The following is a 23,456-nucleotide window of genomic DNA, read 5'->3' on the forward strand; positions in this document are numbered from 1 at the left end:
TACAGTTCACTTGTTCACAAACACGAATTAATACTCAATTCATTTGTAACACAACATACCTTAAAGGGGACCTATTATGCTTTTTTCCATTTTTCCCGTGTTAAACGATGTCAGATAATGAGGTTTACACATTTGGAAGTGAGCCTTGAAAGAAGTCTGGGATGGCTCAAAACGCTCGGTTTCAAAAGATGCGGTAAAACTGCCCCCTTTGTGATGTCACTTCCTAATATGGCCGTGTCTGTAAGCCAGATACATTCTCTGCCCTCCCCCCAAGTTCTGTTCCTCTGTTTAGATTGCGAGCAATGGCTCACAATAAGTGTTTCTTTGGATGTAAGGCAAAGTAACATTTGTTTACAATTCCTAAAGACGCCACCATCAGGCACAAATGGTTGGAGTTCCTGATTGGTTGATTACAGCTTTAAAATGCATTTCTTTTGCTGGTAGGGGATCAGGAACTCCAACCACTCATGTCTGATGGTGGCGTCTTTAGGAATTGTAAACAAATGTGGCTTTGCCTTACGGGCCATTGCTAGCAGCGTAAACAAAGTTTATCTGGCTTACAGCCACACCTATATAAGGAAGTCTCCTCTGTGACATCACAAAGGGGCAGTTTTACCCCGCCTTCTGAAACCGAGCATTTTGAACCATGTCAAACTTCTGCCAGGGCTCACTTATGTGTAACTTGGGCAGCGTTAAAAGGAGATCTATTATGCTTTTTCCACTTTTTTAACCTATAAATGTAGTCAGAATGTTGTAAATGTGCATATTCTGGCTTTCTGTGCTGTTAGCTGCTCTATAGGAGTCCACAGCGCAATACAAAGGGATGACAATACAACATTCTAACTACATTTATAGATCAGAAAAGTGGAAAAAGCATAATAGGTCCCCTTTAATAGATCATTTATTCATTCACATGACATATTGATTGACAAGTAATGAACACACAATGAACTAATTGACCTTTAGATGGCGATGCACTCATCACGGTGCTCGGTGGCGGCGGCACCGCAGCAGGTTACCGAAAGTGGTCCTAAAGGTGGCGCTGCAGAGGGCATAGCAGGCTGGGTCAAGGGCACTGTTGAGGTAGGCCATCCAGCGTCCTGCCTGCCACAGGAAGTGTGGGATGCGCACATGGCAGAAGGCGGCCACTAACGCCATGGCGTTATGCGGCGCTCGGGTGATGATGAAGGTCAGCAGGATGGTCAGGATGGTCCACGTGACTCTTCTCTCCCGGACCACGATCCTGCGACGCGTCGAGGAGGAGATTGCCCTGCGCTGTTGGGAACAAGTGGAGTCGCCGTCTTTGCTGGATGGTCGCGGAGAGACGCCGGTCCTCTCTGACATGTCACTTCCTGTGGACGCCGCTTTGTGTGTCCTGAGTTTGAAATCGTTGGACCACCACTGGTGCTGAGATTCTGACAAGAGGTCACCGGTGGGCTTGCCTCGACATTTTGAGAGAAAGTGCTGCGGGGACGTGGTGGACATACTGACATCACCCTCTTGTGGGCGGCGGAGTGCACTGAGGCGACGACAGCTGGCGGCAGACAGGTGCCCATAGAGGCCCACCATGGCGAGGGCGGGCAGAAAGAAGGCAGGTAGGGTGGTGCCAAGGGTGATGACTGGGCTGGCAAGCAGACGAGGGTAACATTCATCTTCAGGGACAAGGCGTTCGCCTCCGGACGTCTGCCAGCACAAGATGGCGGGCGTCCACAGGGCAAAGGACAGCAGCCAAGCGGCTGCAATCATCAGGACAGCCATCTTACCTGTCCGCCGAGCTGGGTAGCTGAGCGGATGGGTCAGACATAAAAAGCGGTCCAAACTGATGATGAGCAGGTTCAAGACAGCTGCTGCACTCACGCCGTGGTCGACCACCAGCCACAGGTCGCAGAGTGTGACCCCAAGGGGCCAGTAGCCGCATGCTGCGTACAGCACATACACGTTCATGGAGACCACGCCCACCAGTAGGTCAGCCACCGCCAGGCTCAGCAGGAAGTAATTGTTGACGGTCCGCAGGCGGTGGTTGACTTTGACGGACAAGAGCACCAGCGAGTTCCCCAGCAAGGTGACGATGCTCAGCGAGGTGGTTATCATGATGACCAGAACCAGGTGAAGGAGGCGGTGCTGCCACGCCCCAACCTGGGCTGGCTCACAAGAGGCATTGACGGTGGGGTGGGGCCAAGCAGAAGTGTTGAACTCTAGGTCTGGTTCCATGTTTCCTTGAAAGTAAAGTGAATTATGTTAATGCGGGAATACATGCCACCTGGTGGCTGTTAGTAGTACAGTTAGTAGTTAGTAGTAGTAAGCATTAATTTCTGCCCGCGCTTCTTGCATTTTTATCCACAAATTTAAAATGTATAGAAAAAGTGTGTTTAATGGTTTTAAGTACATGGTGTATCTGAGGTGTTGAATGACAGCACCTGGACTTGGACCCAGATGAGAGGTCAGACACATCAGTACATCATTAACGCAGCAGGTTTAATAATAAAAGGTTTATTTGTTCTGTAGACCACCCCTCTGCCTGGGACAAAAGATCTAACTGGCCTTGAAGAGATCAAATTGGGCACAAAACTGTACCTGCGAGTCCACATTGTGGGCGGTATTCCCCTTGGGACACAACGTGAGCTGGAGGGTCTCAAACACGCGGCCCGCGGGCCAAATGTGGCCAGCAGGACACTAGTTTGAGGCCCCCGCCTTGATATGAAAGTTTAATGTTTGATATGGATGCTGTATGGTATCATGTACCCAGAAAAAATTATTACGTTTGATTAATGTTCGGGGCGGCACGGCGGTCTGGTGGTTAGTGCGCAGACCTCACAGCTAGGAGACCAGGGTTCGGTCCCCGCCCTCGGGCCATCTCTGTGTGGAGTTTGCATGTTCTCCCCGTGCATGCGTGGGTTTTCTCCGGGTACTCCGGTTTCCTCCCACATTCCAAATACATGCTAGGTTAATTGGCCACTCCAAATTGTCCATAGGTATGAATGCGAGTGTGAATGGTTGTTTGTCTATATGTGCCCTGTGATTGGCTGGCGACCAGTCCAGGGTGTACCCCGACTCTCGCCCGAAGACAGCTGGGATAGGCTCCAGCACCCCCCGCGACCCTCGTGAGGAAAAAGCGGTAGAAAATGAATGAATGAATGAATGATTAATGTTCATGTTAAAGGTTAAATAACTGTTAATAGTTATCCTCCCTATCCGTGTGGAAGTGGTAAGTTCTTGGCTATTTAAGTTTAAAGGAAATAACTTGAAGGCTACCGTTTAGGTCGCTAGCTCTCTAGTTTGCGAGTTAGCATGTGTCTCAAGACCCTGCAGTTGCGCAATATGTTGTAAATAAAAAGAGTATAAATGTGACTATAGTCGTGTTTTGTCATGTCTACAGGGCTCTAATAATGCTTTTTTCATTTTAATCTGAAAAAATAATTTGTCTACCCACCAACTATATGTGGTTTCTTAAGTTTTTATTATTTGCCGTTTTATTATTATTATTATATTTATTTATTTATTTATTTCTGATTGATTGATTTTCTTTATTCTTGATTTGTTTGTTTATTTTTCATCTTATTTTGTGTAGAAAAATAAAAAGTAAGATATTTGAGAACAGTGGAAAGTTTTATCAGAGATTTCTTGTAGTAAAATGGAACCAAATTTTTTTTTGTTTTTAATAAATGCGTTTTTTTTTTTTGTTTTTTGGGGGGGAAACCTGATGCGGCCCAGCCTCTCCCAGACCCAAGCTCCCGTGGCCCCCCAAGTAAATTGAGTTTGAGACCCCTGCGCTAGACACTCTCTTTACAGAGCGGTCTTCTCCGGCAGATATAAAGGTCACCTAGCTAAGTTAAGTTATAAAGGCTACCTAGCTAAGTTAAGTTAAGTTTGCACTCGATGTCCTTCCCCTCCTTTTTAACTTGGCCAGGTCCCCCATAAATATGTCCCGCATATCGCGGTGGCTTAGCAAACAACGACCATGTAGAGAAATCGGATTATTTAATATCTTTTTTTTTTTGGCAAGACACCGGTGACTCACCAAGAGTTCAGAATCTCTGTTATAGAAGATCTCTGGGTGGGGTTTTTGCAGCAGGTCCTTAAAAACAGCAGAGTTTCTATCATGTAGAAGATCTTTAGCGTTTTGGCAGGGTCTTTAAAATAACAGAAGGTCCCAGTCTTATGTAAAGAGGATCTCTGACGAGAGTTTTTGCAGTATATAAAACAGCATAGTGGCCCCCGTCATCTCGCACAGGGCTTCTCAAATGGTCTCAACCAGGGCACCACAGTTTCCAACAGTCATTTAGTCACCCACTTTTAAGTCAACCCAAACGAATGTTAAAAAAATTGCTATTGCTAATATCAAAATTGCAGTAAATAAGATCACAAAATCAGATTTTTCATTCATATACAGTATGTGCAATGAGTATATAGCAAGGAGAATGATGACTAAAATGTTAATTTTATTTCAAACAAAAGAAAAGTGAAACATTGATTGAACCTGACGTATTTTTATTTTGTGTTACTTTTTACATTTGAATTTATATAATTAAGTCATTTTATGTATTCCTTATTTTTATGATAAATGTATTTGCAAAACTTGAATGCAATCTGATTTACCACTTGCGAATCTCCAGTTTTAGAGGATCTTTGACAGTGGTCCCATCACATAGATCTTTGACTTGTGTTTTTGCAGTATGTTCTTAAAAACAGCAGCATGCTCGTTTTTATTGTATGATTAATTACTTTTTGACTAAATTATAACTCTACTAATTTTTCATTTCATTTCATTTAAAAATTTCATGAGTGAAAAGGAGCTGGAAAGAAAGTCTTAACTTACGTGCAGAAGTAGAAAGACTGCTCTCAATGTGGACTCGTCCTCATAAAACTCGATTCATGTAGTGCTAGTCCTTCCTTCTCCTCCTCCTCCTCATGTTGTGACATCAATGTTCATGAAGGAGGAAACATGTTCTTCTTAAATAAAAAAAAACATGCATGTCAACAACTTATCTGTCAACTTGTGTATAAATAAGAATAAGCAAAAAACAAACCAAAACATAGGCACAGACTAACTCTGAATGTTCTTTAATGACATCACATCTAAAAGTCAAAGCAAAGAATGATGGCGGGCGCCGGTGCCGTGAGGAGAGCGTTCAGTGTTGACGAATCAAGTAAAGCCAGGAGGAGCTTGGCCAAGTCGCCATGAAAATGACACTTGTGACCTGCACAATCACAAGTCACTGCACTTCTAGAGGTCCATTACACACACACACACACACACACACACAATCAGTGTACGCGTGCAAGCACGGCAACACGCACTCACTTAAAAAGAGGAAACGTAAAAGCGGTGCCTGTGCAGTCAACAGGAAACAGTTCAAGTTTTATTTTGAAGGAGTCCAGTCGTGGGGAAGAAAGGGGCAAGGTCTTACACTCACGTCACTCTAATTGGTGCTGAACTGTTTAAATGGTGACCATGTAACCTATCACAACATTCCCAGTACCAGCAATGTTTCCACGTGACTGGTGGCAACCACGGAGCGAGTACTACAAATAAAAATTAGTAATAAAGCGATCGCGTGGTCGGCTTCTATTTTTGTCTTCATTTGCTCGAATAAATTAAGTCAACAAGCAGCTGCCACAAGCATGCGCACGCGCGCACTCACACACACACACACGCACCCACGCATACATATACATACATACAGGATGCAGGGGGGGTGTTCAGTTTGATGAACTGCAGCATTAGGAGGAGCTTCAGTCGTCGCGATTGACAGCGGTGGAATCCCGTCTTCTCCCGCAGGTATCAAAGATCACATGGTACAAAAACTCACCCACACACACACACACACACAAGTGCTGATTCACGTCACACGGCAGCGAGGTCACATGACACCAAACAGCTGGCGACATGGCACTTTAATATAGGAGTCCGGGTCCGAGTCGGCACTCGTTCGAGCGGGAGCCCTTTTGTGGCGAGGAATGTTGGCGCTTCAGTGCAACGCCGACGCCACTGAAGTCCGAGCAGCACCGTTCACTCACATCTCTTCTCGTCCAACGGGACGACTACCTGCTGTAGGGGCCGCCGTGGTAACTGTTGGGGCCAGCACCACTGCTGTGAGGGGAGGGGGAAGACATGAGTGGGGAGGATGAGGAGGGGCCTGGTCGAGAGTCATCATCCGCTCTCGCTCCTTCAAAAACGTCATCCGCGTCATCGGGGAGGACAAGGCCAGAGGGCGGTTGGGGGCCCCACAGGAGGGCCGCGGTAGGGGGCTCGGTCTGCAGGTGGTTGACAAGGACTGACCCTAAGGAGGAGGAAGTGGGGTTAGAAGCGGGCCTGGAGGTCCTTGTGCTGGTCTGTGATCCACGGTGGATTCGATGGCTGACGATGATGTTGTTCCCGAAACCGCCCATGGATGCCATGGTGGTGCTCTGCTCACGCTGCACCACCGCCGTCATGCCACCTTCTGCCATCAGCCTGCGGATTCGAGCCATGGCATCTTCACCTGAACTTCCCCCCTCTGGAAGCTCACCTAGACACACGACAACACGTAACAGAGAACGTCCAGTCACTAAAGTACAAACGCCACTTCCCTCCTGAGGGTGTACCTGTGCTTGTTGGAACTTCTGTTCCATCCGCACTTCGGATGGTCTGAGACTCAATTTGACAATCTGCCGCTTGACCACTAAGCGGAGGCGGTGCTGTTCAAAAGGACAAAACGAAGAGGAGGTCAGTGAAAAAGTCAAAGGAGGTGCCAACACTCAACACAAGACATTCTGGTACCAGGTTGTAGCTGCGAGGGTCCAGGCTCCGCAACGTCTGTTTGAGTCTCAGCATTCTGAAGCTGGACCACAGGCGTCTGTGTCCCTTGTGATGTCACAGAAGGGGCGGGGTTTCTGGGCTGAAGACCTATGGCATTCATCAATCCCATGTCCCGGTCCAATCGCCATCCTGTTCGACTGGGCCTAAACAAGAATGAGGAACACAGTTAACTCGCTACTGCAAAAACACTGATCTTGTATATGATGGGAGGGTACTGCTGTTTTTGGAGAATCTATTGAAGTCAAAGTCTAACGCCAGTCAAAGATGACATAACAGGAGCATACGTATTACTGCTTCTAAAGGAGACCTATTATGTTTTTCCACTTTTCTGACCTGTAAATGTAGTTAGAATGTTGTATTCTCATGTTAAACAATGCCAAAGTTTCAGATAATGAGGTTTGGGTATTTGGAAGTGACCCCTCAAAGACATTTGGGATGGCTCAAAATGCTCGGTCTCAGATGCCATAGAAAACACTAATCATTGAGAGACCAGGGCTCGACAATAACGATGTACCGATGGCCCGGGCTAAGTTAAAACAAAATTGGGTAAAAAGTAAATCCAATCAGTGATATTCCCATCGGGCAAGTGTACTTTGGCATGCCATACTGCCAAGAGTTTTTTTTAAAGCGGTTCTTGTTGGGTGTTGGTAAAACACGGACTGCGTAATTCCGGTGGTAATTTGCAAACCAATCCTTGCAAATCTTGAAATGGACCAATCAGAATCGTTTATTTAGACCGGGGTCCGCAGTCCACGTTTTACCCACACCCGTTCTGGTTAGCGATCAACCCGATCGTTCCGCGATGGTTTGACTAGGAAAACATCTATCATGGCGTCCCTGCCAACATGGTCTAATTCTTCAACAACTTGTGAAGGAAAACAGCAAAAAGTGATGAACCAGTGCCTCCTAAACAAGTATTTTATTAGCGGCAGCAAATCAAATGATGGCACAGGTGAGTGAATCACATTGCTGTGACAATTTGAAGTGGTCACAATGAAACACCACCGATTAGATCCAATACCAAGTGCTGATTTTGCACAAGCTACAAAATCTAGCGCTTCCATTTCTCCGGAATAGGATGCAGATTCTGGATGAACTAGAAAGCTTTATGTGCTTGTTATTGTGTGTAGCTGCTCTAGAGGAGCCCACAACTCAATACAAAGTGGCAAAAATGAGCATAATACGTCCCCCTTTAAGAAGCGATTGCAAGCCGTGGGTCGAAGATCTTTCATGTCAGAAACAAGCTGGTGTTTTTCAGTACTACTCACCCGGGTCGTTCAGAACCGCGGGTCCGGCTACTGCCACCATTGTTGACAGAGAATAAAGGTTCTGCGCTTGACTCAGCAGGACTCTCGCCATCACTGCGGTAAAATCTGAACACACATACACAGTGAACAAGTATGTTAAAAGCCATTCACACAGGAAGGAGGTTTATTTGAACCCTGTTAATTGAATATCTTTTCAACCACCACCAGACTTCCTGTTGACCATTAAGATAATTACATCAATCACTTGTGATGTGGAAACATCTCCACTAGGTGGCCACTTTATTAGGCAAAAACCAACCCAACAAAAAAAAACTTACAACTAAGTTGTCCACTTTCAAAACATATCATGGTTAAAATGAAGTTATCTGTTCTAGGGTCAAACTGTGGCCATAATCAAACCTTTAACTGTACAACCAATGTCATTGACAACGGCGATAAACATGTGGCCCTGTGAACAGGAAGTCCTTCATGACTTCTAAAGTTAGTGAGACTCACACAGGACGGCAAATGACCAGGTCTCCTTTGTTGGTTCCGTACGCCAGACCCATCCCGGGGTCAGGAAGCCAGCGAGCAGAATTGATGCTGACATGGCGCCGCTGGTCTGGAGCCATAGGGTAAACAACGTTGAAGACCATCTGAATGACAGCAGCAGTAGCCGCATTAACGGTGGCGCCAGCGCATCCAAACAGGAAGCGTTTGCGTTGCAAACGTCATGACTGCCTTTTGGTGAAATCATGATCGTTGTCCGCACTCACCCTGATGGATGTCTCTCCTCCATGCGGCTGCTGCAGACGGAAGACTTGCGCCACCATGTGGTCGGTGGTGGGATGCAGCAGGATCCTGCGAGAGGCTAGGCCCACCATCACATAGCAGCCCAGCGGTGACAAGCTAACAGAAATAGCATTAGGACCTACGGGAGAAGAGCAAACATGGAGTAAGCGCTGACGTTGAAGATAAAGAGGATGCAAAGTGTGATGGCTACCAAATCGTTTGGTGTAGAGCATCTCCCCCAGGTTGTGTGGGGCCAGAGAGTAGATGGCCAGGATGCCCTCGTCGGGAAAACCCCGCTGACTGCTAGGGATGAAAACAGCCAGCAGCTGGCCATCGGCGGAGATGTCGCAGCTAGCATCGTTGTAGATCTTACAGTTTGGCACCAGAACATTCACAGAGGCTGCAAATAAACAAATCCACTCATATATAACATGGGTTTGCCAATATGGCGAAACAATTATGCACGGTGGCCGGGTGCTAGGTTCATTGGCGACTCCAAATTGTCCATAGGTATGAATCTGAGTGTGAATGGTTGTTTGTCTATATGTGCCCTGTGATTGGCTGGCGACCAGTCCAGGGTGTACCCCGCCTCTCGCCCGAAGACAGCTTGGATAGGTTCCTGCACCCCCCGCGACCCTCGTGAGGATAAGTGGTAGAAAATGAATGAATGAATGAATGCTGGAGTCAAACAAACTAAGATGGAAGACATCCAGTCCACTTAACAAATGCTGTACGTTTGTTGCCATTGGTAATAAGGCTCATGAATGAATGTCAGGTTCAATACCGTTGCTGATCTCCGGCAGGTCAAACTTGGTGAAGTCCCACCACTGCAGGCGGTAGGTGGTGCTGGCGATGTTGCTGGCCACCGCAGACTGCCCATCACCGATGGACGCGCCTGTGACCAAATGAAATCATGACTTCCAATAGGTCATGTGATCAGCAATTTAAATTGAACGGCAGAGTGCTTATTTACTGGCAAACACCCTGTTGACAGACGTGTGTGTGGCCAGGCCCGACTGGCCTCTCTCATTGAATATTCCGGCATAGGGCAGGTACTCGGGAAGATGGAAACGCCTGGAGGAGGACAAGAATCACTGATGAAAGCTTGGGACTGTGTTTCAAGGACTTCCACGCTTATGCTTAGCATTTTAAGCACATAAATGCGTTTGACCCTCAATCATCATTAAAAAGGAGGAGAAGAAGAAGTGGATAACTGCAATTGTGATTTCCAGTAAATGAGCAATGACAGTAATGGATTTAGGACCTTGAGAAATTATGTGTACATATTAAATTGACGTGTACTGTTGGTACAGAACTGTGAGAACTGAAACACACCTTAGCAAGCACAATGAGCACAAACTCACCTTGGAACAAAGCGACCCAATGACGGCGCTGACATTCTGGCATTTCGGGGAGTACTGTGTCGTGCTCGCACGCCGTTATCACTGAAACACAAGAGCAGTCAAATTAAAACAAGTCTCTCCCACACACACAAATACACAAACCACAGCCAACAACAAGACTGGACTCACTCCAGCTCATCAAAGTCAACGTCAGTGTTGTCCATGGAGTTGGAGGCATTACTGGCCGGTCCATCAGAAGATGAAGACATGGCTCGCAGACGGTTCTGTTGGTACCGAGGAGAGCGCTGACGAATGCTATCCCGCCTGGACAAATACTGGATCATTCTCTGGGCATAGTACGCTGCAGGGGAGAGCCTGTATAGCACAGAGGACAAGTGTGCTTCAAACAAGAAAATATCTATTAGCATGTGTGTTAGCATACCTGGCTGGGTCAGGGTAGATTGGGTGGTCTCTAGATCCGGTCATGTCATAGCGAGACATAAGGGAAGATTCTAAAAGTCTCCTGAATGACAGACAGAAAAGGGGTTGTGTTCATATGCGGCTAAAAACACGAGAATTACTTTGAAAAGAAAGGGTACCTCCGGAGGGAGTCTTCGTCTGGGGGGTCCACAGGCATTTCTTGGTTTAAGGCCTCTGGGGGATCAGGGGGTCTGGCCTGAGATGCCTGTCGATACACCCTTTCCCACTGGGCCGTGTCTTGGTTGTACATCAGACCCACGGTCTGCTCTGCGGGCTGGCTGGAGGACGAGACCAGAGGGAAGGCCACTGCTGGTACTGCTCCACCAGCAGGTAGAGGACGCTGTCCACTCTCCAGAGGTCCCCTTATGGCTTGCATTTGCCCGTCCAAAGGGCCCCTGCCAGCATCTTCTTGCCAGGCTGGAGAGGACGAAGAGGGAGAGGATGAGGAGGGCTGCTGGACATTGGAGGAGGAAATGGAGGACGTCTGGTTCGTGCGCTCCCAGCGCTGAGAGTCGTGGTTAAAGGTCAGCAGGTTGTGACACGCCCGGCAACGGTTCAGGTGGCCGTGGGAGCTGGAGGTGGCGTTGTTCTCCATGGGTTGGGGTGTAGAGGGAGGAGGAGGGAGAGGAGGCTGGTAATGGATGATAGTGGGGGATGACGAGGATGCCGAGGGTCCGGCACGGTCTGCGTCTACATTGTTATTCAACAACTCCTGGCTCTGCTCCTGGGTTCCCTCCCCCATGCTGACCACGCCCCCTAGTGGTGGCTCCAGGTCCTGCATGCGGTCAAACTCCAGAAAGTAGCGGCTCAGGTTGCACCGCAGCACGTTGCGAAAGGAGGCGGGGTTGCTCCGGGTGCCATCCCAAAAGGGGTGGTGACCGCTGCTGGTGTTGGCTCCGTCTCGAGACCCTGCATCTCCCTGTTGGGGGAAGCCCCGCCCATCGCTAGCGGAGGTGTACACTGGGGAGTGGGAGGAGCCATCCTGCCGACGCAGAACCGATAAGAGGCTGACCGAGGAAGAGGAGGAGGTTCTGGGGGGCAGCATCCCTGGGCCGACTCCTCCGTCCCTCATGCTTAGCAAATCGTGAGTCCAGTCTGGTCCTTGTCTGGTGGCGGAGTTCGGCTCCATGCCACTAGGAGGCGGAGCATTGAGAGAAGTGGCGGCACTGTAGTAGACCGAGGTAAAGGCCGAGGGGCGTTCTGAGGGCTGCCTGGGCTCTGTGCGCGCTGATGAGAAGGATGATGAAGTGGGGGGCTGGGGAGGGTCGGACGAAGTCGCCCCGGTAGTAGCGGTACCAGTCAGCAAAGGGCCGGGATTGATCGAGCACTGACTGCACATGCACACCATGCCCAGGAAGCGGGTGCAACCGAGGAAGGAAGGCCCGCGCTCCGTGTTGGGGAACGGGGCAAGTGGGGTGCCAGGAGACTCCCCTGAATGAGCCACATTGTCGCCGAGTGGGCGGGGCGACTCCCCCGGGCCCTGCGTTCCAGAGGAGCGGGAAGAGAGTATGTGCAGGAAGTTGTGGAGGATGGGAGTGCGGCGAACGGGTTGAGGTAAGAAGGAACGCTGGCGGAAGTGGGGCATCTCCACACTATCCATGGGAACGTCAGCTTCGTCCTCATTCTGGAAGACACCACAAGTTGGAGCACGCTGCATGCTACCAGTCAAATACCACCACCAAGAGGGGCTCACCTGTTGATTGGACGGATTGACGATGGCCGTCAACAGATTGTGACCTAGCGGGTCAAACCTCACCAACCTGATGTGGCAAACACATTTACAAAACTTTGTCATAAAACAACAATCATTTACATGTCATCTGTAAAACCAGCGTGTTTGTTTCCATGCACATGCTGTGAATAAGCATGATGTCCTCGCCCTCTCCTGTGTGTGTGTTAAACAATCAGGTCCACAAGGGGGCACTAGTCACGTCACACCCACCTCACTCGCTCAGCGTCACTGCCTGTTTTGACGACGGCAAACGGTTCCGGTCGGCTCCAATCCCAAAAGTGCAGCTCGTTGTTGGTGGCGATGAGAAGGAGCTGAGCGGTCGGGTGGAAGGCCAGCGAGGCAATAGCTATGTTGCCATCAGTGTACCAGCTCTCACTACCGCCCTACACACACACAATCTTGATGTTCACATCTATAGCACACTAGGCAACGTTACACCGTAAAACTACAAAAAAAACTACATTTTTTTGTAAATGACAGGCGACATACACGGATGGAGTTTCCGCCTCGGCTACTCACATGCAAGTCCCAGATGCGAACTTCACCATCAAGGCACCCGGAGGCCACCAGTCCAGGAATGGTGGGATGAAAGGTCACACACCAGGGGGTTCTACGGTGGCCCACCAGAGAATGGAGGCACTTTCCAGTCTTGACTTCCGTGATGTAGATGTTGTGGTTAACATGCGTGGAGGCCATGAGGGTCCTTCAGGAGCAACAAATTACATAGCATCAACATATCCCATTTTCTACGTTTGTAACTGTCTTAAGGCTGTGTTATACTTTCCGCACAAACAATTGGCATAGAGATCTGCTCGAGAGACCATGTGTGATTTTATACTCGTATTTCTCCCAAAATGCACGAGGCAGTGTATCAAAAACACGTATCTATCACGATACCAAACTAGAGCGGAAGAGGTTTGCCATTGTTTACTCAACTTCCAACATAGTGACACTTGCCGTCTACTTCTTGAAGAAGAGGAATTGTGTTGTATTATTTGCTGCGACACAAAAGGAAGAAAAGGTGGTACACTCTTCCTTTGAATAGGAGGAGGGCTACAATCGTACTTCCTTATTCTTCCCACCACATGGCAAAAAAAAGACATTTGACCTGAAGCCATGAACCACGTACTCCTGCACACTTATAAAACATATACCATTTATCTTAATTAACTTAGAATATTCCAACCTCGGCCATCTCTGTGTGGAGTTTGCATGTTCTCCCCGTGCATGCGTGGGTTTTCTCCGGGTACTCCGGTTTCCTCCCATATTCCAAAAACATGCTAGGTTAATTGGCCACAGGTATGAATGTGAGTGTGAATGGTTGTTTGTCAATATGTGCCCTGTGACTGGCTGGTGACCAGTCCAGAATGAATGAATGAACTTGAAATATTGAACATAATGAATTGGTTAATTATGTTTATAGTAATTCCAGGTCAAACATGTATATTTTGCATGGATACATTTTGATATTTTCCCATTTTCCCCTGATAAATAGATAAGTAATCATCCTACATATCATATATATTATTTCAGTTTGATGTTGGCATTTTTCCATTTGTATGGGAGCTTTGCACGATGGCTATGGTTTAATGGTTTTCTGCATATTTCATTTAATTTCACCACTGCACCATGCTGTGATTGGAACACCAGTATAAACAAAACAACTGCTTTCTGCTCTGTTCCCATTGTGCCTGAGGCATTCAGGCACACTCGTAATTTTGAGTGTTTGGCACTAATTGTTTTTATTTTTATTACAATTGGCATACCCCACTTTGGGAAGCTAGGCTGCAAGTATTACATGTTATCATTAATGTAGCTGTTATTACATGGTCAAAGGATGTATATAAAACATGTTACAGGTATTTGTGGGTGTTTTAATAGCGGTCTCAGCAGACAACATGGGTGTAGCTGAGCTGTCGCTTTCTATCTGTTTTTATATCTTTAAAACACCCAGAAAAGCGAAAGACATGTGTGTTCATGCCTCGCATAAAGATTGTTTTCCTTGTGTGTTGTCCTCACCGGTCAGGGCTGAAGGCCAACAGGAAGGTGGATCTCGGGCTGTCGGGTAGCTCCACTTTCTGTGCCCAAATAGGAAGCTGATTAGCACAGCAGGAGGCCAAAAGATATAGACGACGGCATCCTCACCTGACTCTGCCACTTCCTCCCGCGCACCTTCTCCTCCACCAGCAGCTGGAGGAGGCGCTGTGAGCCGCAGGTCTGCCAGCCACGCTCCCGCCTGGACAGGATGCGCACTGAGTTCCTGGGACAAGAGGCCATGATCGGGATAGGAGTTGTCGACCGTGTCTAGGCTGGACAAGTCGGGGGGCGGGGGGAGTACAGGGTGCCGTTACACGACTGGAAGCTCTGCGGCGATCTGATCGGACCCAGTTTCTACTGGACACACAAACACACAATGAGGCGCTTTTAAAAGGTACCATACACTTCCATTACACTATTGTGGGGCATCTTATTTAAAATTAAAAGATGACCTTTAATGACATTTGCTACTTGCCAGAACCAAAAGTCATCAAGCTGGCGCCTTTTAAATTTGGAACTATCCTGAAGCGCTCCTCAGGCCGCCATATTGTCTAAACAGGAAGGAGTGGGACGGGATCACTGTTATTGCTTTTGTGCTGCAGGGGCACTTCTAGGCTTGGAGGGATATTTACTCGGCTCCGTCACAAAAAAGTTCTTGCTCATGCGGTCTTCACTAGCTTTTCTGTCTTGTGACAACCTGCTCCACACACCATGACGACAGAACTTGTGTCTTCAATTGGCGCTAGAGAAATAAAATGTTCAGTGATGGACACAAAGTGACAAAAAAAGCTGGATTTCACCCAATGAATCAAGTTAGGCAGTCATGGACATATGTTGCGTGGTCTTTGACTGTCAGAGGACAGTCCTTATTGGAGTCCATGAAATGTGGGACACAGGACAGACAAACGAGAACGCCTCCTCTTCAACAAAATCAATGACTAGAAATATATAAGCAAGAAAAGGTATGCAGTCAAGTCAACGTCAATGTTTTGGAAAAGAGCATAATGTAAAAATTCCTAGTTATTAATAGTATTACCTTTTGATTGACTAAAAAGACTGTAGTGTACTTTCATGGCTAATTGAGACTGATTGTTGATTCATATGTTACATACGTTTAATCCAGACTAATTTTATGCGATTCTTCTTTCCATCCAATAGTGATGCACTTCATCACAGATCAAGCCAAAAAAACACAGGTGTCACATTTTCACATTGATGCGATAAGCAAACATATAATTTCAATGTAAACATCACATTATTCGCCATAAAAAACAACAATAAATATTCGTCGATTGAAACCCGCTCGAAAGAAAAAAAACCCACTGGCTTTCAAGCAGCTACATTACTTGACTTCTTAACGTTAAACTCAACAGTTTTCTCTTTAAAACACGAGTTTCGGCATTGAAAGTTTGAGAAGCATCGCTAAAAGTGTACGATGTGATGAGAGCAGTCTTGATGAAGATGATGTTTAAAGCAGAGGCCTACCTTTCTTCATATTTGGGGGCTGCGGTCGTTAGCCACTTAGCTGGCTTCGACCGAAACGGACATAAAAAATGGAAATTTGAGGTCGGCGATTTAGTTGTTTGGTGAAGAACGATGTCCACTTGTGCTAACGGACAGCATTCGTATTTTGGAGAGGCCAATTAGAATCTGTTGTTAAGGCATTGGTCTACTGTTTAAACTAGCTGCTCGAAGCCGAATTGCTACTGCGTAGCTAGCTAGCTGCTAGCCGCACGCAGGCCGACCAACAGAGCACCGATTACTACTCATCGAACGCAACGTAAACCCGAGTTTCATTCAAAAAAAATGCCTATTTCAAACACTAATGAAAAACAAAGTAATTTTTTTATGTGTTTAAATAACTATTCAAATATTAAAGGAAACGGACTTACAGACAAAACGGCAGAAGGAGAGAGGAATTACACAACTCTTCATTTGACTACTTGGACTAGAAATCTACAAAGTCAAAAACTACCCGAATAATTGATTTATTGGATTTTAAGAAAATATTTTAAATTTTCAAGGAAATTAGGAGAGGAGGCTCCAAACATTTACCACTATATCCATGTATATAACCTGTGTTATTGTTATTTATCATCATCACAATTTCCCTATTTTTTATTCATTCATTCATTCATTTTCTACCGCTTTTTCCTCACGAGGGTCGCGGGGGGTGCTGGAGCCTATCCCAGCTGTCTTCGGGCGAGAGGCGGGGTACACCCTGGACTGGTCGCCAGCCAATCACAGGGCACATATAGACAAACAACCATTCACACTCACATTCATACCTACGGACAATTTGGAGTCGCCAATTAACCTTTTGGAATGTGGGAGGAAACCGGAGTACCCGGAGAAAACCCACGCATGCACAGGGAGAACATGCAAACTCCACACAGAGATGGCCGAGGGTGGGGATTGAACCCTGGTCTCCTAGCTGTGAGGTCTGCGCGCTAACGTAAAGACCAGTTGAAAAATAGAAAACATTTCCATTTTGCATTGTTGGATCTTAAGTTTCTAAACAAAATGCAAAAAGAAGGCATGGGCCATTTTTGAGTGAGCAATTTATTGCCAACAACCATCAGCTGCTCAAAATATAAATCAAATGTTCAAAAAAGGACTCAGTAAAAAGTAACTGCACCATTATTTTTGAATCACCTCGAAAATTGGTTTGAGCATCCTCGATGCCAGTGTTTCCAGGTGCTGAAGATGCTTCACAGAGAGTATCCACTGTCTGGAACGGATGTGTGTTTTTGTAAACGTCCCTTCCCATCCATCCCCAAATGTTGCCAATTGGATTCAGATCCGGGGAACATGCAGAATGGGTCAAAAGAGTGATGATATTCCTCTGGTAGAAGACCTTTGTCAGGCAGCCATTGTGACCTGCAGCATTGTTGAACAAGGCAGTCATTACCACACAGACAAGGGCCTTCAGTCACGAGCGATGCCCCCTGCAACATCTCCACATAGCCAGTTTGACACCACCCCTGCACAAACCTGAAGCTCTATTGTTCTGTTGGAGAAAAAGCACCCCAGATCATGATGGCGCTCCCTCCACTGGATAACATCTCAGATGGGATCTCCCTGCCAGTAACATTGGAAGTCATGAGGACCTCATGTCCCATGTTTATTGTTCTCGTACAAAAAATAAAATTCAGACGTTCTTGTTCTTGTTCTTGAAGTGACCAGCTTGATCAGCAGCAATGGCGCGCTGTGAGAGGCTTTGCTCTGAGCTAAACAATCCAACGTTTTTGCCTTTGCCATCAAGATATCATGACAGCGTGAATACCTGACAAAAAAATCACACTGAATCCACTTTTTGCCAAAACTTTGGCTTTTTAAAAAGGCTGTGGTCTTCAACGTTTGATCAGGTGAACAGTCTGTTTCACTTTAATGCTTGTTTACAATAAATTGCTTACTCATATGTTTTATGTCTCACTCCCGTTTCTTCTTTTTGTATTTTTAAGCTCTACTAACAACCTCCTTAAGATCCAACAGTGCAAAATGTCAATTCTTAACATTTTGATCAAAAGTACAAACAATATAAACATACAAAGAATATTATACATCGTTTTGCTATCTTTAAATGTACAATTTCATAATTAATCAGTTTTGGATTAATTTCAATAATGTATTATTGCAGCAAAGTTGCAAAGAAAGCAGAAGGAAACCTTTATTACACTAAACTTCTCTGTATAGTGTCAGGTTCAAACTCCTGTGACACTTTTAAAAACACTTAAATACAGAAATACAGAAGAGACAGACAACAATATTCAAAGTTACTCGCAGCGAGGAGAGTGAAACCACATACCCAGTGACATGCCGCTCCAGTTCACACTCCTCTCTTTTTATTCTCTTTCGGGGGTCCCTACTACATGGTCGTGCAACTCTGGGGGGGTCAGTTGCACGAGCTGTATTTATTTGTCTATGTGTGTGTGTATATGTGAGAGTAATTACTTTTATTGTTTTACGAGTTCTTATCTTGACATATTCGTGCAGGATTAACATGAACATTTGCAGGCTCGTTGCTGGCACTTCCAGGCACCTCCAGGACCCGGGGGTCGCTGGGGGTCTCTGATCAGGGTCACGGGAACATTCTCTCTTCAGCACATTCAAACACTCTATTATCTAAGCAAATGGATATAAGGGTGATAACTAACAAAATAATACTTGTATCTACATTTTATTCTAACATATAGTGCCTACTTGAAAAAAAAGTACTTTAGTTCGTATAGATTGTACGTTAAAGATATTTTACAATTATGCTTATGTACATTGATGTTGAATGTGACAGAGGAAAATGGGGTAGAAAACATCTCCATTGCTCATTTTTGACAAAAAAATGTTTTCTTCTTTCTCTTTCGGCTTTTTCCCCTTCAATCTGTCATGTATTCAAAGTTAATTGTATGTAATGTAAACTTGCTAATGTTGCTAACTGTGATGTCGCTAATTGTTAATTGTTGAAATGGACTATATGAGTAAATAAAGCAGACTAATTTAGGCTAACTATTAGTGGTAGTGCTGTCAAAAAGCAGCCAGTCCAGGGAAGCGAGTCAAGTTGGCAGTAGTTCATTCATTCAATGTGAAAAGACCCATGTAATTGGCATCCTCTGAGCAAGGCACTGAAATGTTGGACGTCCACATTGCTTAGACCAGTCAAGTGGTGCCCCCTACTGTTTGTTGCCCCATGAACGAGTCTTTCCTCAGAAATTTTCCTTGTAGAAATTGAAGCTAAAGTTTTCACACTGAGCTTTGATGACTTTGGCCAGCGCAGGAGAACCACAGTAGAACACATGAACTTTGCCTTTGTTCTCCTCCGACACCTTTTGGAATACCTGTGTACAACATGAGAAAGAAGAGGTCATGGGTCTAGCTCCGCCCCTTAAATTGCTATCCTCACAACTAGCAAGAGCTGTGTGTGTTCCCACCTTCCCCCACTCAGGACGTCCAGGTTGAGTTCTGGTCCTCAGGCCGGTAATGGAGTCACGCTTCTCCTTCTTGGCCAGCAGGTCCAGCGCCATTTGCAGGCCGATGGCCTTCATGTCGTTCTTACATAAGGCGGACGTCATGTACATGTGCATCTCCAGGAAGCGACCTGCCGCACAATAGAAAAAGGGTTGCGGTCATGTGATCCGCATCACGGCACGGCATCATCACTTGTCACCTTCGGGTTCCTCATCAGCCTGGTCCAGCTCCAGTTTGGTCAGGAGGCTGACAAACCATTCAAAGGACTTCTGGTCACGGTTGATCCAGATGAAGTCCACCTGAGGGACAAGCAAATATACAGAGTCATACTTGGTGGGTGCTGAGGCGACGGCGGCGGCGTGACTTACTTTGCGGAGCTTCATTTCGCTGTCCTTGATGTTCTCGCACCACGAGTAGTTACAGTTGGGACAGTTCTGCTTCCTGCGGCGGTACCTGCACCCACAGGCACAGTGTGTCCTGATGGTGAGCTGATGGTGAGCTGATGGTGGGCGGGAGAAGTCCTCACCTGTACATGATGCTTTGCAGGATGGAGGCAAAGGGTGTGATGCCAATGCCTGCCCCAATCAGGACGGCGTGCTCCGATGCAAAGATCTGTCTGGTCGGGGTTCCGTAGGGTCCATCCACATAACACTGATGCGTGACATGAAGGAAGTCACATGTTCAGGGTCAAAGTGGTCAAATGAAATATTTTGCTCACCTTGATGTTGCAGAAGCGGTGATTCTCGCCAAACTTTGCAGAAACCTTCAGAAGCACACAAAGCAGCATCAGCAGGTCCAGCAGGTTGACTGGCTCTGATCGGTCACGTGATCTACCTCTCTAATGGGCGGGGCCTCGCCTCTTTCTGCAGGCCCCAGTTCATCTGAAGAAAGAGGATCTTGCACCAAGGTCACAGGGGAGGCGCTGGTCCGGGAACCGTTCTGACGATACATGGTCAGCTCGACAGTGTCGTCGTCATTGGACGCCACGACGTCGTTAAATTGCGGTGAGTTGAACAAGTCATCCTGGAGGGGGACAGGAAGACCGTCATGAAGAAGAAGTGGTGGAGTGTTTTTCCCTGAGTGTTTTTGTACCGGAGTCTTTGTCAGCTGTCTGCTACGCAGGCTCGCTGCCAGCCTCCTCTGACTTGGCGCTGGACTCTGAGGCTGCCTGAAGTACTCGTACAGGCGGTTGGTCCACTGACCCATCGAGCGGATGTGCAGCCACAGACTATCTGCAGTTCAAAGGTCATCATGTAAACAAGCTCAAAAAACAAAAAAACTCATAGACTGCAAGAAACACATGAGGTTGTCCCGAAAGACATACCCGATTGTTCCGGAGCGCTGCTGATGGTGAACGGGTGCCACTCGTACTTGGCGATGACCGGAATGTTGATGTAGACATAATCTCCTGGCTTGAAGTGGAAAAACTGAGGGCGCTTGATGACCAGATGAGTAACCTGCATGGCGGCGACACGACACGTTAGCGTTGACTTTTTAGCACAAAGCTGCTAATGCAATGATGTCACAGAGGTCATCACCTTGGATGGCAGCAGGTTGACCTCAACTATGTACAGACCTCCGATGCGGGACACAGCAATTCCAATGATCTTCTCCAGCAGGAAGAGCAGTCCCGGAACCACAAACCACTTCCAGAAGTTGGCACAGTGGACCATGAGCAGTGACCACACCCACACGTAGGACAGATGAGACCAGTAGAACACCTGACAGGTTAAGATAGAAACACTTGATGGCGTAGACGACAGCAAGGCGATCACTGCTACAGCATCGCGATGGCATCTTACTTCAAAATGGCCACTGCGTCGTACGAAGGTGCTGGAGCACAGCACCATGAGGCAGATCACCACTTGAAGAACCACTCCTGTCAGCGAAGCCGTTCCCTTGACCCAGCCGATCCCGGGCCGTGTGGTGAGCAAGTATTCCCAAAGACTGAAGCCGCTGTGATTCGACAGCTGGGCTGAAGCACGCAAACACACGCAGTTTCTGTTTCTGCGTTTGTTCTTATGTAGTGTAGTTAGCCTGTACTTACCAAAGTTGAGGACGTGTGCGGTGGTGTGTACGAGAGTGTAGCCCAGGATGGCATAGCCCACAATCTGATGTAACAAGATGTTTTGGTCCAGAGGAAAGACCCTCACCACCCATGTGGCCCGCAACCATGTCAGACAGCGACGCAGCATCAGCACCTGCAAAAGAAAGGCTATTATGATAGAAAAAACACCACTTCCTGTATGGCCGAGCACACTTCCCATCGTGCGTTACCATGACAAAGGTGCAGTTGAAGTTGAGACACTGTCCGCAGCCTTTAGCCAGCATGTAGCAGGCGCTGCCGTGACGATGCTGCAGGACAGCGCCGATGAAGAGCACGAGGCTGAGGCAGGCGTAGCCGCACAGGAAGAGGAGCTTGCGACTGTTATTGTGCCAGTAGGCTCGGGTCAAGTAGCGAGGAGTCTGGCGCTTCTTCTGGTCAACTTCTGGAGGCTTGAGCCAGTTGGCAGCACTGACGAGGTCGATGGCAATGGTTATTGACCTGCCGTCCCCTTGGCAACCATTCCATCATTGAGAGAACTTTCCCACCTGATGGTTAGGTTCTCCATCACCTCTGGAAAGTTCTCCAGCTCGGCCTTGAGCTCCTCAAAGGTGATGGCGCCGCTGTTGTCTTTGTCAGCCGACTCAAAGAGCGCCAGGGTCAGGTCATCCAGTTTCTCCTCCGGGAGCGAGATGGCACTCTCACGCAGACACGACTTCAGAACTGTGCGCAACTCGTCGGGATCAATTGAACCACTTCCTAGGTGACACCCCCTCCTTCTTAGTATTGTTAGTAGGCCATGTACTTGCAGGTTCTTGCAGTTCTCACCATCCACGTCGTAGACCTGGAAGAGGAACTTGAGCTTGTCAGTCTCGCTGCCATGGATGAGCAGGTCTAGAGCCTCCAGAAGCTCGTCCAGGCTGATGGAGCTGCTCCCGTCCGAGTCAAAGAGCGCAAAGAAACGCTCAGCGAAGAAAGACTACGACACGCATGTCACATGGAGTGTCACACCACAGTTCAATGACAAGACAGCCACATACCACAGGACTGACCTCTTTGACCTTGAGAGCGGTCTTAAACTCGTCCAGGTCAATCTCTTTGTCATCTCCTGCGATGCTCTCAAACTGTTTGGTAACCCACTCCAACCAGCGCGCGTCCTCGTCCGAACTCATGACAATAAGCCCACTCAACCGCAGTGTCCTGCTGGCACACGCTGCTGGCTGCAGGTGGATTGAAAGATTACAACGATATTATGGACAGGAGTCTACATCACGAGGCTGTGACCATGAGAATAAAACACACCAAGAACTTGTTAGCAGACACAAAGTCTAGATCATGTTCGTCTAGTAGACATGAGTGTGGATGAAGTTAATCTAGAGGACATGCACCTGACAAGACAAGTCTGGACCAAGTTTGTCTAAACTACATGACGAACATCTCGCTCATCAGAAAAACATGTCAACCTAGAAGACTGCTCAGTTTTGCCTCGATGCAGAAACCAAGTCTGGTCCATGTTAGTCTAGATGACATAGATCTGGAGCATGTCAATCTAGAATAATTAAGTCTAGACCACAGGAGGATGAAATACGATTGCAGAAATGTTGCAGATATGTTTGCAGAAAGTCATATCAGTCATGAGCCTGTTCCAGGTCAGTCTGGAAGATTCTTGACAATGAAGATATGCCCAGAAGTCTGAACCATGTTAGCCTGGAAGACATCAATTTGACTTGGATCATGTCCATTAAGAAAACACAAGTCTGGATCCTGTCAGTCTAGAAGAGATGAATGTGAACTGTGTCAGTCTACAAGGTGCCAATCATGTCATTCTAGAATACATGACTCTTGACCATGTCAATCTAGAACAAGTAAGCCTGTACCGTACCTAAAACAGACAGAAAATGATGTAAAACACGTTTTTTTACCTGCTGCTGTTGTGAGTCTCCGTCCTCAGCTGCCACGGAATCGTCTTTGTCAGCTGGAGGTGACAAGCACCCCCTCCTGCCCCCCCCGCCACCCTCCA

At 47.1% G+C, this 23,456-nt stretch overlaps 3 protein-coding genes across 12 annotated transcripts; all 3 read right to left on the reverse strand.

The window, feature by feature from the left end:
• Positions 1-981: 981 nt before the first annotated feature.
• Positions 982-2,211, reverse strand: LOC131131426 (muscarinic acetylcholine receptor M4-like). The gene has a single exon (XM_058076135.1). The coding sequence runs from the start codon at positions 2,209-2,211 to the stop codon at positions 982-984; it is 1,230 nt and encodes a 409-aa protein (XP_057932118.1).
• A 2,834-nt stretch (positions 2,212-5,045) lies between these two features.
• On the reverse strand, positions 5,046-16,173 carry ambra1b (autophagy/beclin-1 regulator 1b). The gene is made up of 19 exons (XM_058076257.1): positions 15,916-16,173; positions 14,539-14,787; positions 14,413-14,471; positions 12,913-13,096; positions 12,604-12,776; positions 12,355-12,421; positions 10,781-12,285; positions 10,624-10,704; positions 10,371-10,556; positions 10,203-10,283; positions 9,812-9,912; positions 9,623-9,733; positions 9,050-9,238; positions 8,823-8,977; positions 8,563-8,702; positions 8,068-8,172; positions 6,761-6,942; positions 6,586-6,678; positions 5,046-6,509 (listed from the first exon to the last, which is right to left on the reverse strand). The coding sequence occupies exons 2-19, from the start codon at positions 14,668-14,670 to the stop codon at positions 6,043-6,045; spliced, it is 4,011 nt and encodes a 1,336-aa protein (XP_057932240.1). The 5' UTR covers positions 14,671-14,787; positions 15,916-16,173; the 3' UTR covers positions 5,046-6,042.
• A 1,656-nt stretch (positions 16,174-17,829) lies between these two features.
• Positions 17,830-23,397, reverse strand: nox5 (NADPH oxidase, EF-hand calcium binding domain 5). 10 transcript variants are annotated; one of them, XM_058075420.1, is made up of 16 exons: positions 22,489-23,397; positions 22,265-22,415; positions 21,985-22,195; positions 21,670-21,907; positions 21,440-21,593; positions 21,195-21,367; positions 20,931-21,113; positions 20,717-20,849; positions 20,485-20,624; positions 20,227-20,415; positions 20,111-20,155; positions 19,919-20,043; positions 19,761-19,845; positions 19,592-19,691; positions 19,356-19,522; positions 17,830-19,262 (listed from the first exon to the last, which is right to left on the reverse strand). In XM_058075420.1, exons 1-16 carry the CDS (start codon positions 22,606-22,608, stop codon positions 19,131-19,133), a joined length of 2,346 nt encoding a protein of 781 aa, XP_057931403.1. In that variant the 5' UTR covers positions 22,609-23,397; the 3' UTR covers positions 17,830-19,130. The 10 variants fall into 10 exon arrangements, with proteins under 10 accessions (XP_057931403.1, XP_057931399.1, XP_057931397.1 ...); XM_058075416.1 differs by having other exon boundaries at positions 20,227-20,624; XM_058075414.1 differs by having other exon boundaries at positions 20,931-21,367.
• Between the last annotated feature and the right edge of the window lie 59 nt (positions 23,398-23,456).

Source organism: Doryrhamphus excisus, chromosome 6 (genome assembly GCF_030265055.1).
Source record: "Doryrhamphus excisus isolate RoL2022-K1 chromosome 6, RoL_Dexc_1.0, whole genome shotgun sequence".
NCBI classification, from domain to species: Eukaryota; Metazoa; Chordata; class Actinopteri; order Syngnathiformes; family Syngnathidae; genus Doryrhamphus; species Doryrhamphus excisus.

Excerpts from the sequence above, each read along its gene's own strand:
- LOC131131426 (XM_058076135.1), bottom strand. The coding sequence starts at position 2,211 with ATGGAACCAGACCTAGAGTTCAACACTTCTGCTTGGCCCCACCCCACC.
- ambra1b (XM_058076257.1), bottom strand. The coding sequence starts at position 14,670 with ATGGCCTCTTGTCCCAGGAACTCAGTGCGCATCCTGTCCAGGCGGGAG. Across the intron at positions 10,705-10,780 it reads GACGAAGACTCCCTCCGGAG|GAGACTTTTAGAATCTTCCC; the intron begins GTACCCTTTCTT and ends TCTGTCATTCAG. Across the intron at positions 10,284-10,370 it reads GTTGACTTTGATGAGCTGGA|TGATAACGGCGTGCGAGCAC; the intron begins GTGAGTCCAGTC and ends CTTGTGTTTCAG.
- nox5 (XM_058075412.1), bottom strand. The coding sequence starts at position 22,608 with ATGAGTTCGGACGAGGACGCGCGCTGGTTGGAGTGGGTTACCAAACAG. Across the intron at positions 22,416-22,488 it reads CCGCTCTCAAGGTCAAAGAG|TCTTTCTTCGCTGAGCGTTT; the intron begins GTCAGTCCTGTG and ends TGCGTGTCGTAG. Across the intron at positions 19,846-19,918 it reads CTGCAAAGCATCATGTACAG|GTACCGCCGCAGGAAGCAGA; the intron begins GTGAGGACTTCT and ends CTGTGGGTGCAG.